The 27,659-nt window shown below is 45.3% G+C and overlaps 1 protein-coding gene across 1 annotated transcript in view; it reads left to right on the top strand.

Moving 5' to 3' along the window:
• The first annotated feature begins 7,600 nt into the window (after positions 1-7,600).
• The window catches only part of LOC141059212 (cathepsin E-like), a 44,396-nt gene continuing 24,337 nt past the window's right edge, over positions 7,601-27,659 (top strand). Inside the window, exons 1-6 of the mRNA XM_073555509.1 lie at positions 7,601-7,753; positions 8,087-8,264; positions 13,064-13,181; positions 19,199-19,317; positions 23,805-24,004; positions 24,085-24,207. Coding sequence (XP_073411610.1) covers positions 7,698-7,753; positions 8,087-8,264; positions 13,064-13,181; positions 19,199-19,317; positions 23,805-24,004; positions 24,085-24,207 — 794 coding nt within the window. The 5' untranslated portion in view covers positions 7,601-7,697. The remainder of the gene's footprint in view (positions 7,754-8,086; positions 8,265-13,063; positions 13,182-19,198; positions 19,318-23,804; positions 24,005-24,084; positions 24,208-27,659) is intronic.

Below are 27,659 nucleotides of genomic sequence, written 5' to 3' on the forward strand. Positions count from 1 at the left end.
CCTATAATTTCCAAGTTCAGTTTTTGTCCCCTTTTTGAATATTGGCACCACATTTGCTATACGCCAGTCCTGTGGTACAGACCCTGTTATTATGGAATCTTTAAAGATTAAAAATAATGGTCTATCTATGACTGTGCTTAATTCCTGCAGTACTCGGGGGTGTATCCCATCCGGGCCCGGGGATTTGGCTACAACTAGTTGTTTTGGTTATCCATGCAGGCCTGAACGACATTGGTAAAATAAAGACTTTAGATTTAGACCTAATGTCACGCTGCTGCCGCGGTCCCCGCCACGATCCCCGCCGCGATCCCCGCTGGTCCCTACACCCCTGCTGCTGCCATTCCGGTCTCTGGCGGCTTCCACGCCGCAGTCTCGCCTACCTCGGTCCTCACCGCGGCTCCTCCATCCCCGTCACTCTTACCCTGCACTCGCTCCTGCCCGGTCTCCTGTGCTCTGACGGGCGCGCACCTCTGCCTGCCTTCCTACTCCTCGACAGGCGCGCGCTCACACTGAAGTCAGGAGCGCGCACACCCTCCTTTCCCCTAAGGGCGCACGCTCTCCTCACTCTGCGCTGGGTGGGGTCATGACTCGGAAGTCCTGACACGATTCCCTATATCTGGCCACCTCTTCCTCCTGGCGGTGCCTGATGATCGCTTGTGCCCGCTAGTGATTCTGGCCCCCGTGTCTCTGTGCTCACCCCTACTTCCAGCATGTCCTTAGCTGATACTTCCTCTCCGCTGTTCTCTCTCATTAGGATGTGGAATCCCGAGGTCCTGTTCCGCCCAGTCCGGGTCTCTCAGCTGTGTCCTCCAGTCCGTGGCTGCTTCCTGCCGTCTCACCCGTGTTCCTGATCTGTCCGCCATCGTGTCCCTCTCCTAAGAGGATTCTCTGCCTGCCTCTCCGGCCTCCTGCCGGGTCTCCTGTACTCTTTCCCTGGGTACCAGCTGCCATGGTGATAGTTACCCGTGGGTCTGCCCCAAACACTCCCTGTATAGGGGGCGGTCCACCTGGTCAGCTCGCCCGTGGGAGGTTCGTTGTCACAGTCCAGTGGGTCCACTCCAGGAGTACTACCTACGTCTCACAGTATCATCAGGCCATGGATCCCGCTGGTACCCCGACCCAAAAGGAACTTTTGCTCCTCCGAGAAAATCAGGCGAGGATAATGTTGTTCCTCAAATCCATGGGGTCCCGTCTATCCTCTTTGCAAACCTCCGATCCGGGGTCTGCCTCTCAGATCACCAGCCTTCAGCGGGAGCTTGCCCAGCAGCGCGACACTCAGGCCCACCTTTTAAATTATATGGCCTCGGTGGATAACCGCCTGCTAGCTCTCCAGACCGCAGCTGAAGCCCCCGTTCAGGCGGCAGTTTCGCATCCGTCACCCCGGTTGGCAAAACCCCCACATTATAGCGGTGATCCCAAGCTGTGTCGGGGGTTCCTTAACCAATGCCAGCTGCATTTTGAATTGTCGCCCCTGCAGTATCCCACTGACCGGACCAAAGTAGCCTTTGTGGTATCCCATTTGGACAGTGAGGCACTGGCTTGGGTAAACCCCTTGTGGGAACGTGATGATCCGGTAGTCTCCCAGCTTGCGACCTTCTTAGAGACTTTTCGTAAAGTCTTTGATGAGTCCGGTCGCCTAGTCTCAACCACCGAGTCCTTATTCAATCTCCGCCAGGGTACACTCTCAGTGGGACAATACGCTATCCAGTTCTGCACGCTGTCCTCCGAGCTTGGATGGAACAACGAGGCCCTGGTAGGGGCTTTTTGGCACGGTTTATCGGCCCGAATTAAAGACGAATTGGCTGGGAGAGATACACCTACGTCTTTGGATGACCTCATCTCCCTGGCAACGCGAATCGATCTGCGTTTCCAGGAGCACTCCCGCGAAGCCGCCAGTGAGAGAAGACCTCCTCGTTTTTCTCCCTCTACACGCAGCCCTCCTCGTCCGCATCCTTCCACCGTGGCTTCTGCACCGGAGCCCATGCAGGTGGACCGTCTCAGACCAGCGGAACATTGCCGCCAGGAAAGATTTACACATGGTCTTTGCCTCTATTGTGGCAGCGCTTCCCATCTCCTGTGTTCCTGTCCGGTGAGGCCGGGAAGCGCCTCCGCCTAGGACAGGTAAGAGAGGCCTCCCTAGGTGTCAATTATACCTATCTACCATTGACCCTCTCAGTTTTGGTGGTTCGGGGTTCTAAACGTTTTTCTGAGGTAGCCTATATTGATTCAGGGGCTGCAGGAAACTTCATCCAACTCGAGGCGGTGAAAAGATTGCGGATACCTGTCAGGTCCTTGAAGTCTCCCCAGCAGTTAGCTTCAGTCGACGGTGTTCCCCTGCGCAAGACCATTACCTTGGTTACCGAAGAGGTGGAGTTACAGATCAGGGCCCTGCACCGAGAGAAGATAGTCTTCTTCGTATTGCCTTCGTTATCCCACACCTTGCTTTTAGGTCTTCCTTGGTTAAGGATACACGAACCTATCCTGGATTGGCGATCTGGAGACATTCTTCGCTGGGGTCAGTCCTGCCAGACTAAGTGCCTTCTTCCGGTGCAGCCTCTCAAAACTTCGCTACCTGCCTCAGGTCCAGCGGGTTTTCCCTCGGCCTACTGGGCATTCGCCGACGTCTTCAGCAAAAAGGAGGCAGAAACTCTCCCACCACACCGACCATATGATTGCTCGATTGATCTTTTTCCAGGTTCAACTCCGCCCCGGGGGCGAATTTATCCTCTGAATCCTCTCGAATCCCAAGCCATGACAGAGTACGTTCAGGAAAATTTGGCCAGAGCCTTTATCCGGAAGTCATCCTCACCCGCCGGAGCAGGTTTCTTTTTTGTCAAGAAGGATGGGTCTCTCCGTCCTTGCATCGACTATCGGGGTCTTAATGCAATCACTATTAAGAACAAGTACCCACTTCCTCTCATCCCTGAGATATTCGATCGGCTACGTGGGGCGCGAATCATTACCAAACTAGAACTCCGTGGAGCTTACAATCTCATCCGTATTCGCTCTGGAGATGAATGGAAGACCGCTTTCAACACCAGGGATGGGCACTACGAATATCTCGTCATGCCCATCGGTTTGTGCAACACTCCCGCAGTATTCCAGGAATTTGTAAATGACATTTTCCGAGACCTTCTGAACTCCTATGTGGACGATATCCTTATCTTCTCTCCTGACCTGTCCACCCACCGGAGAAATGTCCGTCAAGTACTCTCGTGCCTGCGGGTGAATCGCCTGTATGCTAAGTTGGAAAAATGCGCCTTCGAACAGTCCTCCCTTCCGTTCTTAGGCTACATCGTCTCTGACTCAGGCTTGCGTATGGATATGGAGAAAGTGTCTGCCGTGCTCAACTGGCCGCGTCCCCATGGCGTGAAAGCCATTCAGCGATTTCTTGGCTTTGCAAATTACTGCTGGCAGTTCATTCCTCATTTCTCCTCTTTGACTGGTCCTATCTCCTCTTTGATCCGTAAGGGAACTAATCCTCACGTCTGGTCCTCCGAAGCCTAGAACGCCTTTTTGTCTCTGAAACAGGCCTTCGCCACGGCACCCATGCTCCATCGCCCAGAGGCTAACAGACCTTTCATCCTCGAGGTTGATGCTTCCGCAACCGGTGCCGGAGCAGTCCTATCTCAGAAATCTCCCTCTGGTAAGCTTGTTACGTGCGGTTTCTTTTCCAAGACCTTCTCCACTTCAGAACGGAACTATTCTATTGGAGACAGGGAACTGCTTACCATTAAATTAGCCCTGGAAGAATGGAGGTATTTATTGGAGGGAGCTGTACATCCGTTTACAATCTACACGGACCATAAGAACCTGGCTTACATTCGATCGGCACAGAGACTCAACCCCCGGCAGGCCAGGTGGTCCCTGTTCTTCGGCCGATTCGATTTTGATCTGCACTTTCGTCCTGGCAACAAGAACCTCAAGGCTGATGCTTTGTCCAGGTCCTTCCTCTCTGCAGATATGGAGGAGGAACCCACGCACATCTTGGATCCATCCAGGCTCATCACGGTGGCACCACTCTCCTTAGTTTCGCCACCTCCTGGTAAAACCTTGGTGCCAGAGAAGGACCGGAGATGGGTCTTGCGCTGGGGGCATGCTTCCAAACTTGCTGGCCATGTCGGCCTTAAGAAGACACTTGTCCTTGTGTCCCGCTAATACTGGTGGCCGACTCTTCTCCAAGATGTCCGAAGCTTTGTCGCCTCCTGTCCGTCCTGTGCCAAAAACAAGGTGCCTAGGCAGCTGCCTTCCGGTCTTCTTCATCCGCTTCCAACTCCCTCGGTTCCTTGGCAACACATTGCCATGGATTTTATTACCGATCTATCCAAATCTGCAGACTGTACCGTCATCTTTGTGGAGGTAGACAGATTTTCTAAGATGGCACATTTCATCTCTCTCCCGGGGTTACCTTCAGCACCTGACTTGGCGAAAGTTTTCATTCATCACATCTTCCGTCTCCACGGACTGCCCCAGCATATCGTTTCGGACAGAGGAGTCCAATTCACCTCTCGATTTTGGAGAGGTCTATGGACGTCACACTCGACTTTTCCTCAGCTTACCATCCACAGTCCAATGGTCAAGCGGAGCGGACTAACCAGAATTTGGTGAACTATCTTCGGCACTTCTCTAATGCCCACCAGAACGACTGGTCTGACTTACTCCCGTGGGCTGAGTTCGCCTACAACAATCACATCAGCGAATCGTCTGGCAAGTCTCCTTTTTTTGTCATCTATGGGCAACACCTGGGTGTATCCCTACCGGTTCCTCCTGCCTCGGGTGTAACGGCGGCTGATCTTCTGTCCGGGGATTTCTCCAGGATCTGGCAGGAGACCAAGACCGCTCTTGAGTTAGCACGTGACAAGGGGAAGAGACACGCTGACAAGAGGCGTTTGGATTCCCCGCCATATCATCCCGGTGATAAGGTTTTGCTATCCTCCAAGTTCATTCGTCTAAAGGTCCCTTCGCATAAACTGGGGCCCCGCTACATTGGACCCTTTGAGGTCTTGGCTCGTATCAACGATGTCTCCTACAAACTACGGCTTCCTGCCTCACTCCGCATCCCTAATTTATTCCATGTGTCCCTTCTAAAACCGGTCATCTTCAATCGCGTCCATGCCTCTGCTACTCAGTCGCCTCCGCCTGTATCCGCTGACAATGAGTTTGAGGTTAAAGACATTTTGGCTATGAAAAAGCAAAGGGGGAGGACCTTTTTTTTGGTCGATTGGAAGGGCTTTGGTCCTGAGGAGACATCCTGGGAGCCTCGGGAGAATATCCAGGCTCCTTGAATTTTGGCTAGGTTTTTTCCAGTCTGCGGAGGGGGGTACTGTCACGCTGTTGCCGCGGTCCCCACCGCGATCCCCGCTGGTCCCTGCACCCCTGCTGCTGCCATTCCGGTCTCTGGCGGCTTCCATGCCGCGGTCTCGCCTACCTCGGTCCTCACCGCGGCTCCTCCGTCCCCATGACTCTTACCCTGCACTCGCTCCTGCCCGGTCTCCTGTGCTCCGACGGGCGCGCACCTCTGCCCGCCTTCCTACTCCTCGACAGGCGTGCGCTCACACTGAAGTCAGGAGCGCGCGCACCCTCCATTCCCCCTAAGGGCGCGCGCTCTCCTCACTCTGCGCTGGGTGGGGTCATGACCCGGAAGTCCTGACACAATTCCCTATATCTGGCCGCCTCTTCCTCCTGGCGGTGCCTGATGATCGCTTGTGCCCGCTAGTGATTCTGGCCCCTGTGTTTCTGTGCTCACCCCTGCTTCCAGCCTGTCCTTAGCTAATACTTCCTCTCCGCTGTTCTCTCTCATTAGGATCTGGAATCCCAAGGTCCTGTTCTGCCCAGTCCGGGTCTCTCAGCTGTGTCCTCCAGTCTGTGGCTGCTTCCTGCCGTCTCACCCGTGTTCCTGATCTGTCCGCCATCGTGTCCCTCTCCTAAGAGGATTCTCTGCCTGCCTCTCAGGCCTCCTGCCGGGTCTCCTGTAGTTACCCGTGGGCCTGCCCCAAACACTCCCTGTATAGGGGGTGGTCCACCTGGTCAGCTCGCCCGTGGGAGGTTCGTTGCCACGGTCCAGTGGGTCCACTCCAGGAGTACTATCTACATCTCACACCAAGTTTACGAGATGAAAATCGATTTTGCTCTTTTATAATGCCAGTCTACTGATTTTTTAGTTCTTTTTTCTGAAACAGTCCCAAGATTGGTTTTGGCTAGCAAGGAGCTGGATTTTGTTGAAAGAATACGTGACAGAATTAATAGCGCTATGGAATTTTTTTCTTTTTCGACAATAGATGGTTCTAGTTATAGACACATAGATTTAAAGGGTTTTACATAGAGCACTTATAGATCGGATGGGGTTCATTTGTCTGAAATAGGTATAGACATTTTCAATACAGGATTGAAGAATGCTTTGGAAAAATGACTGTGGTGTTTTTTTGGGGGGGCCATGCGTCTACGAGGCATGGCTTGTGGTCATAGTCATCCAGCTAATTCTGGGTGGAGTTGGTTTTCTTTAATTAATAAACTTATGGCATGTGTTTATTGTTTTAATAGTCATTAAAATATACATGGTCTTCTTAAATTTTAATTCAGTTAACCATTTAATAAGCATTACAGCTTATTTATCCAAAATATTAGTGTATTATCATTACTTATGACATATTTGGTACTGTTTTATATTTAATTTTTGAACAGACAATATGCTACCATGTCAAGGGCCCTTAGAGCACTAGTTCCAGGGGAATCATGGTAGCATATGTCTATATTATCAGAAATTTAGGTTATTAAAATTATGTATGATAATTAATTGGTTTCTTCCTTCTACTTTTTCTTTCCCCCCACTCCATTTAGAAATTTAGCATTCATTTTTTTTCACATTTTATTCCCCCAAAACAGTTATTTAATGGTACTTACCGTTTCAAGAACCTTTTTCTGTTTGAGCGGGAAAGCATGCTTTAATCTGATTGGTTGTTTGGCCCATTGACGGAAGGAGTTTTCTTTTAACAAGGGCCATTTTGGGTCGATCTTGACAGTTACGGGAAGACGAAGAACAAGCAGCGCCCCTAAAAATTATCTGTTTAAACAGTCGCAGTGTTAACTTGGGTACTAGTCACCTGGCTAATGTTGGGTGGACTTGTTTTTTTTATTTAAATTAAAAAGCTGATGGCTTTTTTTTTGTGGAATATATATTTGCATAGTCACCCAGCGAAATCTGGATGACTTCGTTTTCTTTAAGTATTAATAAACTTATGGCGTTTGTTTATTGTTTTAAAGGTCATTAAAATACATGGTCTTATTCAATTTTTAATTCAGGTAATAAACAATTCCAGGCTATTTATCCAAAATAATAGTGTGTTGTTGTTATTTATGACATATTTGGTTCTATTTTACATTTAATTTTTGAATAGGCATTATGCAACCGTGGTGATTTCCTGATCTCATTTATATATAAAGCTCAGTGATGATCATCAATAATAAAAGAGATTGGGTTCCCGATCAATATCTAGCCTCAAGCATAACTAGAAATGGATCTTTTTTTTATAACTAGCAGGAAGCAAGCTTTGCATCAGCCTCTCCTAGTCTCTGATTATTGCACAATCGCTGAGCAGGTGACTGTCCTGTAGTAATTGATTGACCTGAGCAGGAGTTCATTATGACCTTAGGAAATATACAAAAGACAAGGCAAAATGTTAACTGATCAGTGATTAGCCATGAAGCTCGCAATTATACTTGTAGTCTGCATTCATGTTAGCACAGCATTACATAGGTAAGAATATTTCAGAACTTTCACCACTTATGTCTGTTGTATATATCTAGTGTCTAGTTAACCATAATGTTCTATGAGCTTACAGAAAGTTGTGGTGAACTAAGGACACCATATACAGAAAATCGCTTTGCGTGATAGATAAATTGTTAGAAATTAATTATTGGGGAAACAGTCGTGAAAGAAATAGGGCTTGTAGGCTAGGACTCCAAAGATCATGGATAATTACATGGAGTCCACCAAACGTTAAACTGAGTCTCAAATTGTCAATGGGTATTATGAAACTGCACTGATGATAAAAAAAAGTTAGATGATATTTCTAATCATTTCTTTCAGAATCCCGCTGGTAAAAGTCCAAACAATCCGTCACCAGCTACGGCAAAGAAATGAGCTGGAGGAATTTTGGCTACATCACCAATCCCATTTCTTTGCTCAGAAGTATTCTCAATGCTTCCCGGATTCTCTCTCATTGTCAGCGGGATCGACAGCAGAATATCTGTTTGACTACATGAATGTAAGTGTAACCGTAACAATGAGGACCCTGGATTGTGGCATCCATGTCTAACACACTGGACCATTGGGTTAGAATGCAAAAAATTAATATCGTGGGACCCTGGGAATTTATTTTTTAATCAAAATGTGTGTTAACCAAAAATGGTATTTTATTTATTGCATACATTTAGAAAAGCAATTCTGCATAATCTAGCAATTAATTGTAAGTTTGGAAAACTTTACAACAGTATTCATTTTAAGCTAAGGGATAGTGCACATAGGTTTTATATTTTTAGCTAGCCATATGTACAGAGACAGAGTACAGAATTGTACAAAACGGGCCGTTTAAGTGTTCAGCTGTGCCTTTAATGATACACAGATGTTAATTCCACCATCATATAAAGATAAAAATTTGTAAAAGTACAAAATCAGTAGAAAACTGTGATAAAAATTGAAATATAAGATTTAGAACAGACATTAACACCTTTTGTTACCAATATTTTTGAGGATGATAATGCCAATATTTCAAATTTCCTATATTTCTAATCACCATAAGTAGTCAGCCAAGCGGGATATTCTTGTTAGTGGGGGCATCAATTGAATCATCTGAGAGCTGCCAATTACATTGTGTTATGTTCCGATATTGTCTTCCATCTGTCAAAAGAGGAGTGGGGGGATCAGGATGTTACAGGATTATTATGGCATACCGTATTATGAATGAGAACATGCTCTTCTATAAGTAATGACTGCTATTATAAACAGGAATCGCTCAACATAAATATCTAATCTCAGCTGTGAATGAGGTATAAGGTGATGGAAACCAGACCCTATGTTCTTCCAGTCTGCCTGTTCCTGAACATGCTGTACATTATTTGATACTTGACCTACTAAAAGTCGATTATGTCTGTGCAGCATTGGTGTCCTTTAAAGTTGCAAAGTACAAATCCTTTATTGGGCAGAATAAATCTCTCACATACATCATGAGCACATTATCGCATCATTGTACAATATTTAAATCACCTGACCAAAGAGACTTGCAATTTGTAGATGTAATTTAACCTAAAAAGTGACCAAGTGCCTCAAATTTATGTCGCTTGGTCAGAGGCTTTAACCCGGCGCCATTGTAAATTTATGTCACGTAGTTTAAGCTGCTGCAGTTAAGCAGGAGTAGGTCCGGTCTCCAGCTGTAGACAGCAAACACAGCCGGGAACCAGGAGGAGAAGACAGAAGCAGTTATTACTAGAGTTGAGCGACTTTAGTCGGATCGGGTTTCATGAAACAAAATTTGTTTCAGATGAAACTGGTCCGACTAGGGCAAAAAAAGTCGGAGTTTCGTCCGAAACCCGACCCCAATGCAAGTCAATGGGGAATAAAAGTCGGCATTGAGTGGATGAATGTCATCCGCTCAATGCCGACTTTTATTCCCCATTGACTTGCACTGGGGTCGGGTTTCGGACGAAACTCCGACTTTTTTTGCCCTAGTCGGACCAGTTTCCTCTGAAACAAATTTTGTTTCATGAAACCTGATCCGACTAAATTCGCTCAACTCTAGGTATTACCACTATTGTCTTCTTTGTCAGAGACATAGCACTCAATGAATTCTATGCCGTAGGACTTAGTGTTAGCATGATCACGGGGTCTCTGTCAGTATAGCACAGCTTCTGCACCCTAGCAGACCCAGATCAGCTCTGAAGTGGGTGGCTTTCCCATGCAACCGTGGTTCCTATTGATGCCCCAGTTACAGGGAAAATAAATAAGGCATAAAAAAATAATTTTTTTTTTTAAGATCGGTTACGATCTCTTGGGGGGGGGCAAATAAAAAAAAAATAAAGCAATACGTATGTATGTATTAGAAGCCTGTAGAAATAAAAAAATAAATAATAAAATAAAAAAGCACCGACCACAAAAATGAAAAAAATCATTATTGTTTCATATAAGATATAATTTTATTTCATACATTAAACATAAAACAATTAAAAAAAACTGCATATATTAAGTGTCCATACAACAGTACAAACTCTTGAGAATTAATTAATTTGTTGATTCATTTATTGAAATGTTAATTAGATGTGAAACGTGAACAGTAAAATAAAGAAAAAATAATAGCTTCTTTCTATATTTGCATGGCAAAAAAATTTAAATTAAACAATAGTTTAAAAAAATTACAATGTATGCTGCGTAAAACAAAACTTCACATAATCACATCAGTTAAAAATGTAACAAAATTATGGCAGCTGCAAAAAGGAGAAAAAAATTGTGGCCAGTCCTTAAGGCCTCTTTCACACTTCAGTTTTTTGCATCAGTCAAAATCCGCGAAAAGGACGGATGGCGGATCCGTTTTAGTACTGATGACAACGGATGCCACCTGTCCGTTTTTTTGACGGATCCGACAAATGAAGAATTTTAAAGGAATGAGAGAGAGAGAGAGAGAGAGAGAGAGATATTTTGTTGTCCGGCACCCAAGAAAGAATTTCGGGTTAAATGAGTGTGTGGAGGATCCGCCAGAGAAAAAAACGTTGCAAGCTCCGTTTTGAAATCTTTGAGGATGGTGACGGACAGCAACTTTTGGCGGATCCTCAAAAAAAACGGATGCAACGGACGGCAATCCGTCATAATCCGCCATTAATGGAAGTCAATGGGGAAAAAAAACGGATCCTCAAAAGAAAATTGAGGATCCGTTTTTTTCAAAACCTGGCGGATTGTGACTGTAAAAAACTGAAGTGTGAAAGAGGCCTTAAGGCCCATCCAGGCTTGGTCGTTAAGGGGTTAATAATTAAGGATACTAGCTTGAAAAACAATATGGTTCATTAGATCAAGAAAATCCATGCTCTCAGTTTTGGCACGGATTTTCTCTCAGGGTTAACCTGTGTGTTAAGGCAGGATTTCACCCACCAAAACTATTTACAGTATATGTGCATGTTGCTCTTCCAGCAATTCCAGCAATAACTTTACATGGTCAGTCTTCTCCTCCTTTGCTGAGAAATTACCATTTGAACTGATAATGCAAATAAGGCCGAAGAAAGATTGTAGATCTGAAGTCTGTCACTCCTGTTTTATTCCCTGCCCAGTGCCATATCCTCCTTTTTGACTGATAAGGTACTGTCACACTTAGCGATGTACCAGCGATCCCGACCAGCGATATGACGCGGTCAGGATCGCTGGTGCATCGCTAAGTGGTCGCTAGTGAGCTGCCACACAGGCAGATCTCACCAGCGACATCGCTGGGGACGGGGGTCGCTACTTACCTGTCACACCAGGCGATCCTGCGTCCTCCCGCCCGGCTCCACGCGTCGCTCGTCTTCACAGCAGGAAGCGCCGCAGGAAGCTGACGACGAGAAACAGTCCTGAACGTTCTCGCGCGATCAGCGATAACCAGCGGGGGAGCGGGTCGTAGGTAAGTATCACACACAGCGATATCGCCAGCAATATCGCTATAACGTCACTAGTTATAGCGATATTGCTAGCGATATCTCTTAGTGTGACAGGCCCTATAGTCTCGGGAAACCATCAGTCAAGCAGGAGATTGTGATGCTTGATTGGTTGGGGGTGAAATCCTGGTGTCAGATTTGGATATACCATACATGTCTAACAAGTTGATATGCCACCTCTAGGAATTTCACCTACTGATAAGTTGAAGATCAAATGACCTCCGGTTCCACCAGGTGAAGCTGCCATCTTGGTGGAGCATGTAGGAAGAGCGGCTTTTTAATTTGGTATAAGTAGGTCATATCTCTCATTTATGGCCTAAATCCTGTATGCTGGAAAAACCTTGTAAACCTATCCTCTTCCTTTCAATTCATTTTGATTTTTTTTTTTTAGCAGAATGGATATCAACACATAGGAAAATGTCATAATTTATGCTAGTATGATTGTACTCTGAGTTTGTCTCCATATTTATTTAGGACTATTTTTGTGTATATTTATGGCTTTCTGTATTGAGATATTTTTCATATTTTTCTTTGAGGGGAGCTAGCTAAGAATTAAGCACTAGATCTGTAACCTACTGGTAATGCAGCACTGGAATGTCACACTTGAGGTTGGCATGTCACATTCTATTTTAGTCATCTGAAACAGTTGCAAATGAGATTCAGATAATAAGCTTGAAAAAATGTGCTTGAAATGTTAAGAGATAATGCTTTATTTTTGGAAAACTTGGACTGCAGCAAGCTATGGAGGGCAGAGGTGTTCGCTAAAAGGGTTGTACCCAAACAGAAAAACATGACCACTATTTTCAAAAAACAACACCAAACCAGTTCTAAGGTTATGTCGGGGTTGCAGACCAGCCCCATTCACTTCAAGGAAACTGAAGCGCGATATCAGGCATAAATCATTGACACATCTGGTGACTTCCCTTGACGAAAGCAGAGATGTTGTTGTAATCCACAACAACCTATAAAAGCTTTAAATAGGTTTAAATGGTTAAAAAATGTTTCCTAGACATATCTTGCAATTTAAATTCAAGTGAAAATCCTGCCTGAAGCCATGTTATGAAGGATATTTCATGTTTTATCATCCCTTTTGTAAATCACCTTGTATTTCTAGGCGAACAAAGTAAAAATAGCGCTGAAGTTGTGAGTAGAAGACAGACTACACTAAATGCACAAGTTCGATATCTAAAAAGGCTCTTTACGACAGTAGCAAGACCTACAGATTGGTTTTGCTGGTAAAGAGTGTGATTTTGACAATACCTTTATACCATGGATTTGAGACTCAAGAATGAAGCAAGACTGATGACTAAGGTTCTGCGTCACTCGCTAGTGTGACCTAGAGAATGTTTATTGTTACATCCCAACCAACCAACCATGCGCTTTATCCTTGCAGGCTCAGTACTTTGGACAAATTAGTCTTGGGACTCCTCCACAGAACTTCAGTGTGGTGTTCGACACTGGATCTTCCAATTTCTGGATTCCATCATCTTTCTGTGTCAGTGAAGCATGCCGTAAGTTGTGTAAAATATACATTATAGTAGAATAAGGACAGGCAGATGCTCAAACTGCTAACTTTACAGATATGCAATGTACTTGTACTTACGCTACGTAGATCTGCACATGTCAAGAATTGAAGAAAAGGTAAGTGTGTTACCCAAGGGATACATCCCATGCTTTCTGGCATTTTTTTAAAATAATTAGTGAAGTAAAAAACTAGTTATTCCTAATACTAGAAAAAAAAATTGCAGTGTAGAACAAAGTATACATTATAAAATATGAGGCTGTGGTATAAATAATCACCTCTATACAGCAGAAGAACATTAGGGGCACCAGAACAAATTAAAAGGTTAAAAATAATGATAAAAGGCTACAAGAAACCTAATTATATATGCTTTCTTCCGTTTACTGTTCATCTCAAATTATCAACATATCTTTGTTTTTTTACCTATATTTGTTCTTACGCTATATATTTTTACATTTTGGATAAAAACTTTTTATTTTATACTAGCTGAAGAGCCCAGCGCTGCCCGAGCATAGTAGCTAACTACAGTTAGTTATAACAAATTATAATGATTATATCTATATATACAGTTGTGGCCAAAAGTATTGACACCCCTGAAATTCTGTCAGATAATACTCAGTTTCTTCCTGAAAATGATTGCAAACACAAATTCTTTGGTATTATTATCTTCATTTAATTTGTCTTAAACGAAAAAAACACAAAAGAGAATGAAGCAAAAAGCAAAACATTGATCATTTCACACAAAACTCCAAAAATGAGCCAGACAAAAGTATTGGCACCCTCAGACTAATACTTGGTTGCACAACCTCTAGCCAAAATAACTGTGACCAACCGCTTCCGGTAACCATCAATGAGTTTCTTACAATGCTCTGCTGGAATTTTAGACCATTCTTCTTTGGCAAATTGCTCCAGGTCCCTGATATTTGAAGGGTGCCTTCTCCAAACTGCCATCTTTAGATCTTTCCACAGGTGTTCTATGGGATTCAGGTCTGGACTCATTGCTGGCCACCTTAGAAGTCTCCAGTGCTTTCTCTCAAACCATTTTCTAGTGGTTTTTGAAGTGTGTTTTGGGTCATTGTCCTGCTGGAAGACCCATGACCTCTGAGGGAGACCCAGCTTTCTCACACTGGGCTCTACATTATGCTGCAAAATTTGTTGGTAGTCTTCAGACTTCATAATGCCATGCACATGGTCAAGCAGTCCAGTGCCAGAGGCAGCAAAGCAACCCCAAAACATCAGGGAACCTCCGCCATGTTTGACTGTAGGGACCGTGTTCTTTTCCTTGAATGCCTCTTTTTCTCTCCTGTAAACTCTATGTTGATGCCTTTGCCCAAAAAGCTCTTCTTTTGTCTCATCTGACCAGAGAACATTCTTACAAAAACGTTTTAGGCTTTTTCAGGTAAGTTTTGGCAAACTCCAGCCTGGCTTTTTTATGTCTCGGGGTAAGAAGTGGGGTCTTCCTGGGTCTCCTACCATACAGTCCCTTTTCATTCAGACGCCGACGGATAGTACGGGTTGACACTGTTGTACCCTCGGACTGCAGGGCAGCTTGAACTTGTTTGGATGTTAGTCGAGGTTCTTTATCCAACATCCGCACAATCTTGTGTGGAAATCTCTTGTCAATTTTTCTTTTCCATCCACATCTAGGGAGGTTAGCCACAGTGCCATGGGCTTTAAACTTCTTGATGACATTGCGCACGGTAGACACAGGAACATTCAGGTCTTTGGAGATGGACTTGTAGCCTTGAGATTGCTCATGCTTCCTCACAATTTGGTTTCTTAAGTACTCAGACAGTTCTTTGGTCTTCTTTTTTTTCTCCATGCTCAATGTGGTACACACAAGGACACAGGACAGAGGTTGAGTCAACTTTAATCCATGTCAACTGGCTACAAGTGTGATTTAGTTATTGCCAACACCTGTTGGGTGCCACAGGTAAGTTACAGGTGCTGTTAATTACAAAAATTAGAGAAGCATCACATGATTTTTCGAACAGTGCCAATAGTTTTGTCCACCCTCTTTTTTATGTTTGGTGTGGAATTATATCCAATTTGGCTTTAGGACAATTCTTTTTGTGTTTTTTCATTTAAGACAAATTAAATGAAGATAATAATACCAACGAATTTGTGTTTGCAATCATTTTCAGGAAGAAACTGAGTATTATCTGACAGAATTGCAGGGGTGTCAATACTTTTGGCCACAACTGTATAAAGCTGAGTGTAGAGCCCCGCCCATTCCGCATCACCACATTCACTATAATATCCCACATCATCCCGTCAGCCAGAGCTACTGGACTACTACCCATAATATCCCAGATCATCCCGTCAGTCAGAGCCACTGGACTACTACTCCTAATATCCCACATCATCCCATCAGCCAGAGCCACTGGACAACTACCACTAATATCCCACATCATCCCATCGGTCTGGAGTCAGAACCAGAGCGCTGAGTGGAATGGTCCTAACTTCCATACTGGGGATCCCTTTAAGAGAGACCTGGCGTCAGAACCAGAGCGCTGAGTGGATTTGCCCTGACTTCCATACCAATGATCCCTTTAATAGAAGCCTGAGGTGAGAATCAGAGCGCTGAGGGATCTACCCTAACTTCCATACCGGAGATCCCTTTAAGCGAGGCCTGGGGTCAGTACCAAAGCGCAGAGTGGATTTTCCCTCACTTCCGTACCGAGGATCCCTTTAAGAGTCGACTTGGGTCAGAATCAGAGCGCTGAGTGGATTTGCCCTAACTTCCATACCGGGGATCGCTTTAAGAGAGCCTGGGGTCAGTACCAGAGCATTTGAAGGCAATTGCCCTGACTTCCATACCAGGGATCCCTTTAAGAGAGGCCTGGGGTCAGAATTAAAGCGCTGGATGGATTTGCCCTGACTTCCATACTAGGGATCCCTTTAAGAGAGGCCTCAGGTCAGAATTAAAGCGCTGGATGGATTTGCCCTGACTTCCATACCGGAGATCCCTTTAAGAAAAGCCTGGGGTCAGTACCAAAGCGCAGAGTGGATTTGCCCTAAATTTCATACCAATGATCCCTTAAAGAGATCCTGGGGTCAGTACCAAAGCGCTGGATGGAATTGCTTTGGCTTCCATACCAATGATCCCTTTAAGAGGGAAGATGTGCCTACGGGATGGAGGATGTGTGATGGGGATATAGGCACGGGAGGGGGGATTCATTTCTGTCATGTGATCTCTGCTCCTTTCAGGGGGGCAGACAATGGCTGGGAGCTTATGTTCCCTGGGATGCTATATTTCTCCCACCATGTCAGTGTCTGCTGAGGTGTTGTCAAGTGGGAAAACTGTTGGTCATAGCAACCAATCACAGCTCAGCTACTTTTAAGCAGCTCTGGTGAAATGAGAGATACTGTTAGGCATCAGATTTCTGCGTTTGCTCTGCAGGAATCCAGACCCTCACATTCTGCAGTCTCCTGCTGTTTATCTACCGCAGAGGAGATTGCCTTGCAGCAAATCTCTCCAGAGGCTAAGTCCTTCTGTTCTTCTACTGAGCATGCTCATGGGACAATCTTCCATTGGAGATAGGGAGTCATGTGCTCAGGTCCTGCTCCAGATCTCATTGGTCCATCTCGGAGACCTGGAAACTTCCGGAAGGTCCCAGCTGCTATAAAAAGCGCGCATGACCGTTTGGCCATGCGGCAGTATAGACTATACTTGCTATGTGTGAATGGTGATGGATGTATGATTCTGGTGACTGACTCATTATGAAACCCCTTCCCTCTGATATTACGCATGTGGATAGGGAATTAGAGTTATAGTCAGCGCCAGTCAGTGGCAAGCCATACGCCACAGTGCATACCGCACCGCTACACTAGCGTCCGATAGTGTGTTGCCTCACTGCACTGTCGTACAGCGGCAGTAGTTACCGCCGCACTGCAGTTAGCAGCACTTACTTGCATCCGCGGTAGCGACGCCGCAAGCACGGTAGGTCAAGTCGGACACTGAGCTCTGCCTTGGGCCGTGTCCTGTGACTATATACCGTGTGTGCACGCCAGCTGAGACCTGTGAAGCTAACAGGCTCGGCATTTATGCTTTATTTGTACTAAAGCCTCTCTGTGAGGTTATCAGAGTCCGCTCTGCGCACCTTGGGTGACGTTTAACCCGGGCACAGTATACCGCCATATAGCGAGTCTGCCATTACTTAGCAGCAGTTGTTACACCTACTGCACGGTGGACCCCGGGCGGCGAACGCACTTCCTTTAATTTATATTTAGTGCGTTCCGCCGTTCCTAACAGATGCTTAGTGATTGTTTGTATGGAAAACTGTTGCTCATAGCAACCAATCATAGCTCAGCTTCTTTTGAACAGCTCTGGTGCAATGAAAGATGCTTCGTGATTGGTTGGTAATACACACACACACATTCATTTTTATATATAGAGATTGTATTCTTCCTTATTAACATTTTAGTTGTACATGATTTTTCTTTTACTTTCATCTCTTCTTCTATCATTTTATTTGTCTCCTCCTTTCTTCCCCTATATAGACCAGTTGTCTTACTTCCTTTTCCTAGATTAACTATCTTCTATGGTTATAGGAAGTTTTGCCCCCAGCAATTTGTCCCCAGCAGTTCACCCCAGGTACATTTTGCCCCCGCACATTTCACCCCTATCATTTCGCCCCCAGGAAGATTTGCCCCTGCACATTTCATCCCCGCACATTACGCCCTCAGCACAAGGACAAACTGGCAAAACATCCAAACACAAAATTCTGGGGTCAAAACAGGGTACAATCATCTGGGGGCGAACTGCGAACTGCTGGGGGCGAAATGTGTGGGGGTGAAATGTGTGGGGGCGAAATGTGTGGGGGCCAAACATCCTGGGGGCCAAATGCTGGGGACAAAATGTACCCGGGGGCGAACTGCTAGGGGCGAAACATCCAAATCCCATCATCTATGGGCATTTTTCCCTCTTAATAAGGCGCCTTCCTTGCAAACTTGCTTCATTTCTCAGTGTGGCCTATCATCACATGACATGTGTGATCACCTGATCATGTGTGTTTCATGTGCTCTGATGCGCAACTTCCTGTTTATAGTGTACAATTGCTGCTGGGTAATTAAGCTATTTGTTTTGACCTATCCGTGAATCCTCGCTATTTAAGACTCTTCCTCCTCTCTCTGGATATCAGCAATATATGGGGTGGAACACAGCTGTACATTGTTTAGTGTCTGCTGCCAAATCTTGTGTCTTATCTACTATTTGTTTGAATTGAAGTAAAAAGGGTTGTCCACTTTTAGGACAACCTCTTCTTGATCTAAATGTTTAGCCGCGATAAAATAATAGAGCCTATACTCACCTCCTTTGCCGGCGTCATTCCAGTAGTGTCGGCACTCGCAATCCTGAGTTGTTGTGTCTTGTGAGCCTGGCACCCAATCAGCGCTGGCGTCCCTGTCCCCGCCTTCATATGAATTGAACATGAAGAGGTAGTCAGAGATCAGCTGCAGCCCGGACTTCCTCTTCATGGTCGATTTGTGAGAAGTCAGGGCCAGGGACGCCAACGCTGATTGGATGCCAGGCTCACGTGTCACAACACCGCATGGCAGCCTCAGGACCACGAGCAAAAACACTGCTGGAACGGCGCCAGCATGGAGGTTAGTAAAAGCTTTCTTTATTTTATTGGGCCCAAAGATTTATATAAAGACGGCAGAAACCTCTCCATAAATTGCATAAATAATCTGCAACGTAAATTGGGTCCTGTGGAGCGGATTTTCTTTCTGCACAAAGCCAATGTATGCTATGAATTGTCACTGAAGTGAGCATAATATCTCTTTCATTATTTACCTATAGCGGCTAATTTATTAATGTCTTATAAATTTCTATTTATGTATTAGAAAAAATGTATGTACCTAAGACAGACACAATATTTACTTACACTGTGCCGTTATCATGACATGTCCATATACATGTAGGAAAAATCATTTTTTTTGTTGCGTTTTATCATTTTACTTGTATAAGACAAAATCACATCATGTGTCATCATGTATCCTCAGGTGTGCATGAGAAGTTCCACTCTTTTCAATCCAATTCCTATCATCATGGTGGGAGAACCTTTTCAATACACTATGGCACTGGAGAACTTGTTGGTGTATCGGGTAAAGATACACTCCGGGTAAGAGAAATTCTTGTCTTTTTCAATACACTGTATTTCCTAAACACTTTATAGGTCTGTGCCACAATTTACATATGTTTTTGTATCATTGTATCATATCACATTTATTGTAAAAATGCCTGACTAGACCGTAGTTAGATACCTAAGGTACAAGATCTACTATCTAGGTCATGAAAATGTCTGCTTTCATTGTAAAGCAGCATGATTATTCAGAGTGAGCCAGTCAAGTTAAATCTGGTATCTGATGTACAGGCAGGATGTTATAGAGCAGGAGGAGCTGAATATATGCACTTCCAGTAAGGCTACGTTCACACGTAGCGGAACTCTCGCGGAAATTACCGCGAGAATTCCGGATTCCATTCCGTGGGAAAATCGCATTTTAAATTCCCGCGATTTTCCAGCGGAAAAACTAGCGTTTTGCAAGCGTAATTAGCTTGCAGAATGCTAGTGTTTTCCAAGCGATCTGTAGCATCGCTTGGAGAACTGATTGACAGGTTGGTCACACTCGTCAAACATAGTGTTTGACGAGTGTGACCAACTTTTTACTATTGAGGCTGTGTCACAAGGACCCGTCTTGTGTGACACGACCCGCAGGTCGGTAACTAAAACAACAAAACTGGCACGTGTAACTATCCTGTGTGACACGACCCGCAGGCCGGTAACTAAAACAACAAGACATGGGGGAAGGGGAAACAGTTACAACGGTGGGCCCTGTGATAGGGAACGGGGACGTGGAGACCTTCTGCACTCCCCTGAGTCAGTGTCCCTCACACTCCTAACGTTCCCTATGCAGCATCAGTAGTAAAAGATAGGATGTAAAAAATAATTAAAAAAATATTGGTATTCTTACCTTCCGGCGTCCCGTGCAGCCTTCCCGCCTCTCTCCACGCTCCCGGTCCCAGTAATCCTTTGAGACAATGACCGCGATGGCGTCCGTTCTCGTGGGATCGCGACATCTCGCGGTCATTCGCGATGACGTCGCACTCCAACGTCATCGCGAATGACTGTGAGACGTCGCGATCCCACGAGAACGGACGCCATTGCGGTCATTCTCGCAAAGGATTACTGGGACCAGGAGCGTGGAGAGAGGCGGGAAGGCTGCGCGGGACGCCGGAAGGTAAGAATAACAATATTTTTTATTTTAAATTCTATTTTTTACAGGAATATGGTGACCAGAGCCCGGAGGACAGTCTCCTCTCCTTCGGACCGTGGGTACCATCCGCAAATGTTCTGCTTACTTTTCGCATGGTGTGCACAGCCACATGCGGAAAGTAAGCAGAACAATGCATTCCTATGGGTGCGGGATCGCTGCAATTCCGCTAAATTAATGAGCATGCTGCGTTTTTTACCGCAAAGCGATTCCGCCGCGGAAAAAAACACAGCATTAGCACAGCATTGCTGAATCCCATAGAAATGCATGGGATGCTTGTTTTTCGTGGCAAAATCGCACGTTTAAAACCGCCGCAAAAAAAAATGCTACATGTGAACTCAGCCTTAATCTTGCAATTTGACCAGCGGCCGGTACTCGGTTTTACCTGCGGATTGCTCTGCGGTTTTGCCCTGCGGTTTTTCATCTCCTCAATGGAGGAGATGGCAAACCGCAGCGGAATCCGCAGAAAGAATTGACATGTCAATTCTTTCTGCAGTTTCAAAACCGCAGAAAAACCGCGCGGAAAAATCTGCACCGTCTGCACTGCGGTTTTTTATTCCCATAGGGAATAATGGTACTGTACACCGCAGCAAAAACTGCTGCGGACCCGCAGCGGCCAAACCGCTGTGGAGCCGCAGCAGAATCCGCAGCATGTGCACACACCCTAAATTGATTGACAGTCTTCCCTGTATGATTCTGCATGCAAACATATAGAGTAGGACTGTCCACTGGACTCATATACAAAAAACCAAGGATTTCAAAGAATAAAATTTTTATTATTATCATTCTTTGCTTATATAGCCCTATCTTATTCCGCAGCACTTTACATACATTATCATCACTGTCCCCAATGAGGTTCACAACACAGGGAGAACATACTTACTCATTGCAGCTCTAACCACTGAGCCACCGTGCTGCCCCAATAAAATACAAGTTATACTGAAACTTTTCTAATCAACCTGTATATCATTCTGTTCAGCTTCTCCTTCTCTATAGAGATAGACGGCTTCCGGCACGGGAATCTTTTTTCAATAAAAATTCTTTTGTTTAAACATCTTCAGAGATAAAAAAACAACATCATGGGGACCCCCCATAGGCCTATGGGGGGTCCCCATGTTGTTGTTTTTTTATTGCTGAAGATGTTTAAATAAAGAAAGAATTTTTAATGAAAAAGGATTCTTGTGCCGGAAGTCTTCTATCTCTATTTACATACATGTGGTAGTCAGCCACTGATCTCCAGGCACGGACGGTCCCAGGTATATTTTGGTGAGCAAAGTTTTCTCTTCCCTTTTCTCCTTCTCTATGCCATGGTGTCCAATTATGTGACTGCATGTACAATGTGACAGTTTCCTTAATGGGAATCTGTCATCCTCTTGGACGTATTTAACCTATTAATATGAGCATACATGTCATAAACATGGATAAAATAGTCATACCTGTATACCTATATTGGCGGTCTAGTTGTGGAGAAATCCTGTTTTATTAATTTATGTTAATGACTTCTTCCAGGCTCTGGGGCGTGCAGAGCCTGGAAGAAAACTCGGCCTCTGGTCTTCATTGGCGTGCTAGCCCCTTCCCATACCGCCATTACACTTGACGTTTCGCCCTTCTATGGGCATTGGCTCCTTTTTTTCTTTTGCACAAGCGAGTCACTGCTACTTCCTCTCTAGTGACCTCCGCCGTGCACAGTGAAATGGTGCTCTCCCCACTTACAGTGACTCACTAGCGCTTGTGCAGAAGAAAGAAGAAGCCAATGTCCATAGAAGGGCAGAAATGTCAAGTGTAATTGCGCTATTGTGGGATGCAGGCGCGAGATTCTGGGACCACCACTTCACGTCACAAGGCACTGTGACTTTGATGGGAGTGGGCTGGTATGCTATTGAAGCCTGAGAGAACTAATTACCATAAACGAATAAAAGAGGATTTCTCCACAACAAGACTGCAGATATGATGCCTACATATTTGCCTATTTTAACCATTCTATTACCTGCATGACCATATTAATAGGATACATACTTCCAAGGGGGCGACAGATTCCCTTTAAGTTAGAGAGATGGCTTTGAGAACGTATTCTGTGGCTTTCTGGCATTGACTGACTGCCATTTTGCTAGTAACAACAGTGTCCCTCACTGACACAGTCTACTTCCAAAAATCTGTAACACAACTTCATAGTTTATACCATTCTTATAGTGGTGACTTCCAGGAGCTTGGAACAGGGAGCACTGTGGGAAAAGCTTACAAACCTGTTACAAAGGTTTACAAGCTGGCACCTAATGAACTTAATTGGTCAATCGAAAACATGAATGGGTGGTCAGGGAGTCCTCCCTCCATCTCTCCCCCCCTCTCTCCCTCAAATCTAACAATTGGTTTTAGACTGAACTGAAATCTCATAAAAATGGTTATTACTTTGCTGCACACTCTCTGGTTGCCATAAATATAAACTTTTGTCACATAAAATACCACAACATCAGTGGCACAATACCTACATTTCTAGATAGAATTTTGAAGAAAAAAGTAAGTCCTCCTGGCCTATTCTCTATCAGCTGTTTGCTAACAATCAACCATCTAGTCACAATTGTTACAGTAAAACCAGAGCAATTTCTGTGACGCGTCACCATGAAGTATAGCCTAGACATTGGCCAGCATTTCCTATAGCATTACATGAAAATGCTGGTGCAAGGACAAATTTTTAGAGCATCAATGATACCAATGTATATGCACAGACACTATGCAGCAGAACTCTGCATTTATTGAATACATGAATTCCACTATCGCTACAGACATAAAAACGTGAGGTTCTGAGTTCACATTTTGATCAATTTGTGAGACAAACTGCAGAGAGCTATAGTTTAGAGCAAAGTTATAGCTAGAGCCTTTTCTTCTCCAGCTCATTTAAGACTAAGTCCGGGGTCACACTTGCGAGAAACTAGCATGAGTATTGCGTCTCAATACCCAGCACTACGCCGCCACTCGGGACTGGAGCGCTCAGTTGCATAGAAATACATGCAGCCGCACACTCCGGTCCCGAGTGGCAGCGGCAGTGCTAGGTATTGAGATGCGAGACTCATGCGAGTTTCTCGCAAGTGTGACCCCGGACTTAGGCAAAATTACTGATGAGTCTTTAATTTAGATTTACATCTGAAAAAGATTGCCTTGTAGTTGGCAATTGGCATACACACCTTGATCAAAAAGAAACTTACATTTTTTGTGTATAGAGACAGTGGAATTCATTTTTTTTAGTAACAGCAGAGCGCTGATGCTGCACCATGGTCTGTTAATTAATACCATGATGTAGTGAGAACTTATATATAATCATTTATTCCCTGTTCTCATGCAGATCAGTAACCTGACAATTTTTGGGCAGGATTTTGGCCAGTCAGTCATGGAGCCAGGCAGAACTTTTGTACTGGCTCAGTTTGATGGAGTATTGGGTCTTGGGTACCCTTCACTTGCTGTTGGTAATGCAGTTCCAGTATTTGACCAGATAATGAAGCAACATCTAGTGGAAAAGCCAATATTTTCCTTCCATTTAAATAAGTAGGTATAAAACTATAACACTGAAAAACACGGTGATTAATGATTTCAATATTTTCATCCTACTATGAATTGTTTTACAGAGATGACAATTTTGAATATGGAGGAGAACTTCTATTAGGAGGGATAGATCACTCTCTGTACAAAGGGCCAATTCACTGGATTCCCCTTACTGATAAGGGGTATTGGCAAATACGACTTGATAAGTAAGTAAGTTTGCTCATAATCTAGTTACAATGTTGAATGGATATGAAACAACTCTCGATAATTATCTTGTTCACATACAAGATGTCTAGCAGTGATAAATTAGTTAGTATGGCTGCTCGCTAAAATTCTTCCAGCCCTTGACCCTAAACAAGGGAATTGACCTGGCGAAACCTCTGATGAGTGCTGGTAAAATGTCTTCAAGTATTATAAATAAATCTCTTTAAATTTGGTTTATTACGACTTCATGTACACTAAACTTTCCAAGTGGAAACCTGCAAGAGCACGCTACAAAATGTTTGATAAAACTTAATTTTAACCCCTTAATGATGTACATTTTTGTCATAGGTCAATAAGAAATGTATGAAGTCAGTGGCTGGCAGTGTTACATAGCTGGCACCTGCCTGTAACAGCGGCCAGATCTCACTCCGATCACTGCAGTTCAATATCTCAGAGCGGCATTTACATAAAGTCAATCCTGGTGCCCACGCGCTGTTTTCAATCAGGTGCTAATGCGGAGAACCTATGGGTAACCATGGTGGTTGGGGGCCTGCTGGAAGCCCCTGTACCAGCACTCTTAGTCCTACTGTAAGGCCGGCGTCACACTAGCGATGAATACAGCGAGTGCTATGCGATAAAACATCGCATAGCACTTGGACCAGTATTCATCTATGGGGCAGCTCCCATCACCGCTTTTTTTCTCGGCCGTTTTCTACGTGCGAGTGAAATCACAGCATGCTGCGATTGTCACCGACGCTCGGCCGAGTCTCGGCTCACTCGCACCCATATAAGTCTATGGGTGTGAGTGACATAGCACACATCACTTGGTTATCATCCAAGTGCTGTGCGATATACGCTGACCCCGGCAATGGAGGAGATGGAGAAATTCATCTTTCCGCCTCTTCCGCAGCCGTTCTCCAATCCTTTGTGCGAGATGCTTGGAGCACAATTGCATGACACTCAGCTCCCGCTCACAGCAAAGCAGGAGCCGAGGGTAATTAGCATATCGCATCGGATGCTCTCGCATCGGATGCCATACGCTAGTGTGACCCCAGCCTAACACTGAGCCCCAGGCTGAGCTCCAAAGGAGAACCAAGATTTTTGTATGTATTGCAATATGTTGATATAGCAGTATATAGTGTAAGTGATCGAATGATATCAGGTTAAAGTCCCCTAGGGGGACTAAAAAATAAAGTAAAAATAAAAAAAGATGCCATAAAAAATATTAAAAGTTAGATCATCACTATATAAAATGAATAAATAAGACAAACCTACATGGTATTTCCATGTTCAAAAAATTCTGTTCAATCAAAACATAAAATTATTGAGATCATACACTGAACACTGAAGAAAAAAATTGAAACACCAGAATTACAGCTTTTTGGTCATCACACTGCCCCAGAAAGTACAATAAAAAGCAATCAAAATGCAATACGTATCCCTAAAATGGGCTTACCGCTCTTCTCTCCAGCACCTCCATGTCACCTGTCTGGTTCTTGCCGCATCATCAGATCATTGCTGCTTGTGCTAATATCCATGGGCCTCTCACACTGAGCCAGGACTTCTGGCTTTAATGGGGAACATGAGAGGTCATAGTGTCATGACATCACGGGGAGCGTCGTGACCTTTCATGCACATGTGGGATTTTCAGTACAAGCTGCAGCAATCTGAAGATGTGGCGAGGACGAGACTGGTTGCTGGGAGGAGCAGAGGGGCCAGAGAGTTGAACATTTTACATTTTTACATCTTATGTAAAAAGAGAATAATAATAATTCTCCGTAAATCAAATTTCTTACAAAATACCAGGGGACATTCGTGAAGTGTAGTGGAATAGTGACATAGTCATCTAAGTAGGAAAGGATTATTTACAGATAGAGCAGTCAGACTGTGGAATGCCCTATCGCCAGGGCCGAATTTAGAGTTTATGCTGCCCTAGGCACTTTTAGTGCTGCCTCCCCCATTGGTGAGTATGACTAATGCAGACACTTTGGCAAAAATCGCTGATGTGAAAGTAGCTTTTCTCCCCAGTGCAGCCATCTCCTCAGTGCAGCCATTTCCTCAGTGCACTCATCTCCCCAGTGCACCCATCTCTCCAGTGCACCCATCTCCTCAGTGCACCCATCTCCTCATTGCACCCATCTCCCCAGTGCACCCATCTCCTCAGTGCACCCATCTTCTCAGTGCACTCATATTCTCAGTGCACCCATCTTCCCAGTGCAGCCATCTCCCCAGTGCAGCCGTCTCCCCCAGTGCACCTTTTTCCACAGTGCACCCTTTTCCCCAGTGCAGCCATCTCCTCAGTGCAGCCATCTCCTCAGTGCAGCCATCTCCTCAGTGCACCCATCTCCCCAGTGCACCCATCTCCTCAGTGCACCCATCTTCTCAGTGCACTCATATTCTCAGTGCACCCATCTTCCCAGTGCAGCCATCTCCCCAGTGCAGCCGTCTCCCCCAGTGCACCTTTTTCCACAGTGCACCCTTTTCCCCAGTGCAGCCATCTCCTCAGTGCAGCCATCTCCTCAGTGCAGCCATCTCCTCAGTGCAGCCATCTCCTCAGTGCAGCCATCTCCTCAGTGCAGCCATCTCCTCAGTGCAGCCATCTTCCCAGTGCAGCCATCTCCCTAGTGCAGCCATCTCCCCAGTGCAGCCGTCTCCACAGTGCAGCCGTCTCCACAGTGCAGCCATCTCCACAGTGCAGCCGTCTCCACAGTCCAACCGTCTCAGTGCAGCCGTCTCCCCAGTGCAGCCGTCTCCCCAGTGCAGCCGTCTCCCCAGTGCAGCCATCTCCTCAGTGCACCCATCTCTCCAGTGTAGCCATCTCCTCAGTGCACCCATCTCCCCAGTGTAGCCATCTCTCCAGTGCAGCCATCTTCTCAGTGTACCCATCTCCTCAGTGCACCCATCTCCCTAGTGCACCCATCTCCCTAGTGCAGCCATTTCCCCCCTCCTTTCCCCCCTCCTTTCTCCTTCACTGGGCTCATTCTCATCTCCCCCCTCCCTCCCCGCTGGGCTCATTCTCATCTCCCCCCTCCCTCCCCTCTGGACTCATACTCATCTCCCCCCCCTGGGCTCATACTTATCTCCCTCCCCCGCTCATACTCATCCCCCCGGGCTCATACTCATCTCCCCCTCCCTGTATGCATGGCTGGGCTCACTTCGTGCGGTCCCTGCATGTATCACGTTTACCGCTCCAGGTGCCGGCATTCTTCCTGACTTTCTGAATGTGTGAGCGGTCATGTGATATCTCTCATTAAGGTCATGAATATGGACGCCACGCCTATGGGAGAGGAGTGGTGTCCATATTCATTACTGTAATGAGCGGTATCATGTGACCGTTCACACACACAGGAAGAATGCCTGCGCCGGAGTCCATCGGAGCTGCAGGCACAGCTGGAGCCGAGGAGGTGAGTATGATGTCTTCAAGAGGGGAGCGGAGGGGAGGATCCGACCCGGA

This window comes from Dendrobates tinctorius, unplaced genomic scaffold (genome assembly GCF_039654945.1).
Source record: "Dendrobates tinctorius isolate UK_male_01 unplaced genomic scaffold, ASM3965494v1 ptg000224l, whole genome shotgun sequence".
Taxonomy (NCBI): domain Eukaryota; kingdom Metazoa; phylum Chordata; class Amphibia; order Anura; family Dendrobatidae; genus Dendrobates; species Dendrobates tinctorius.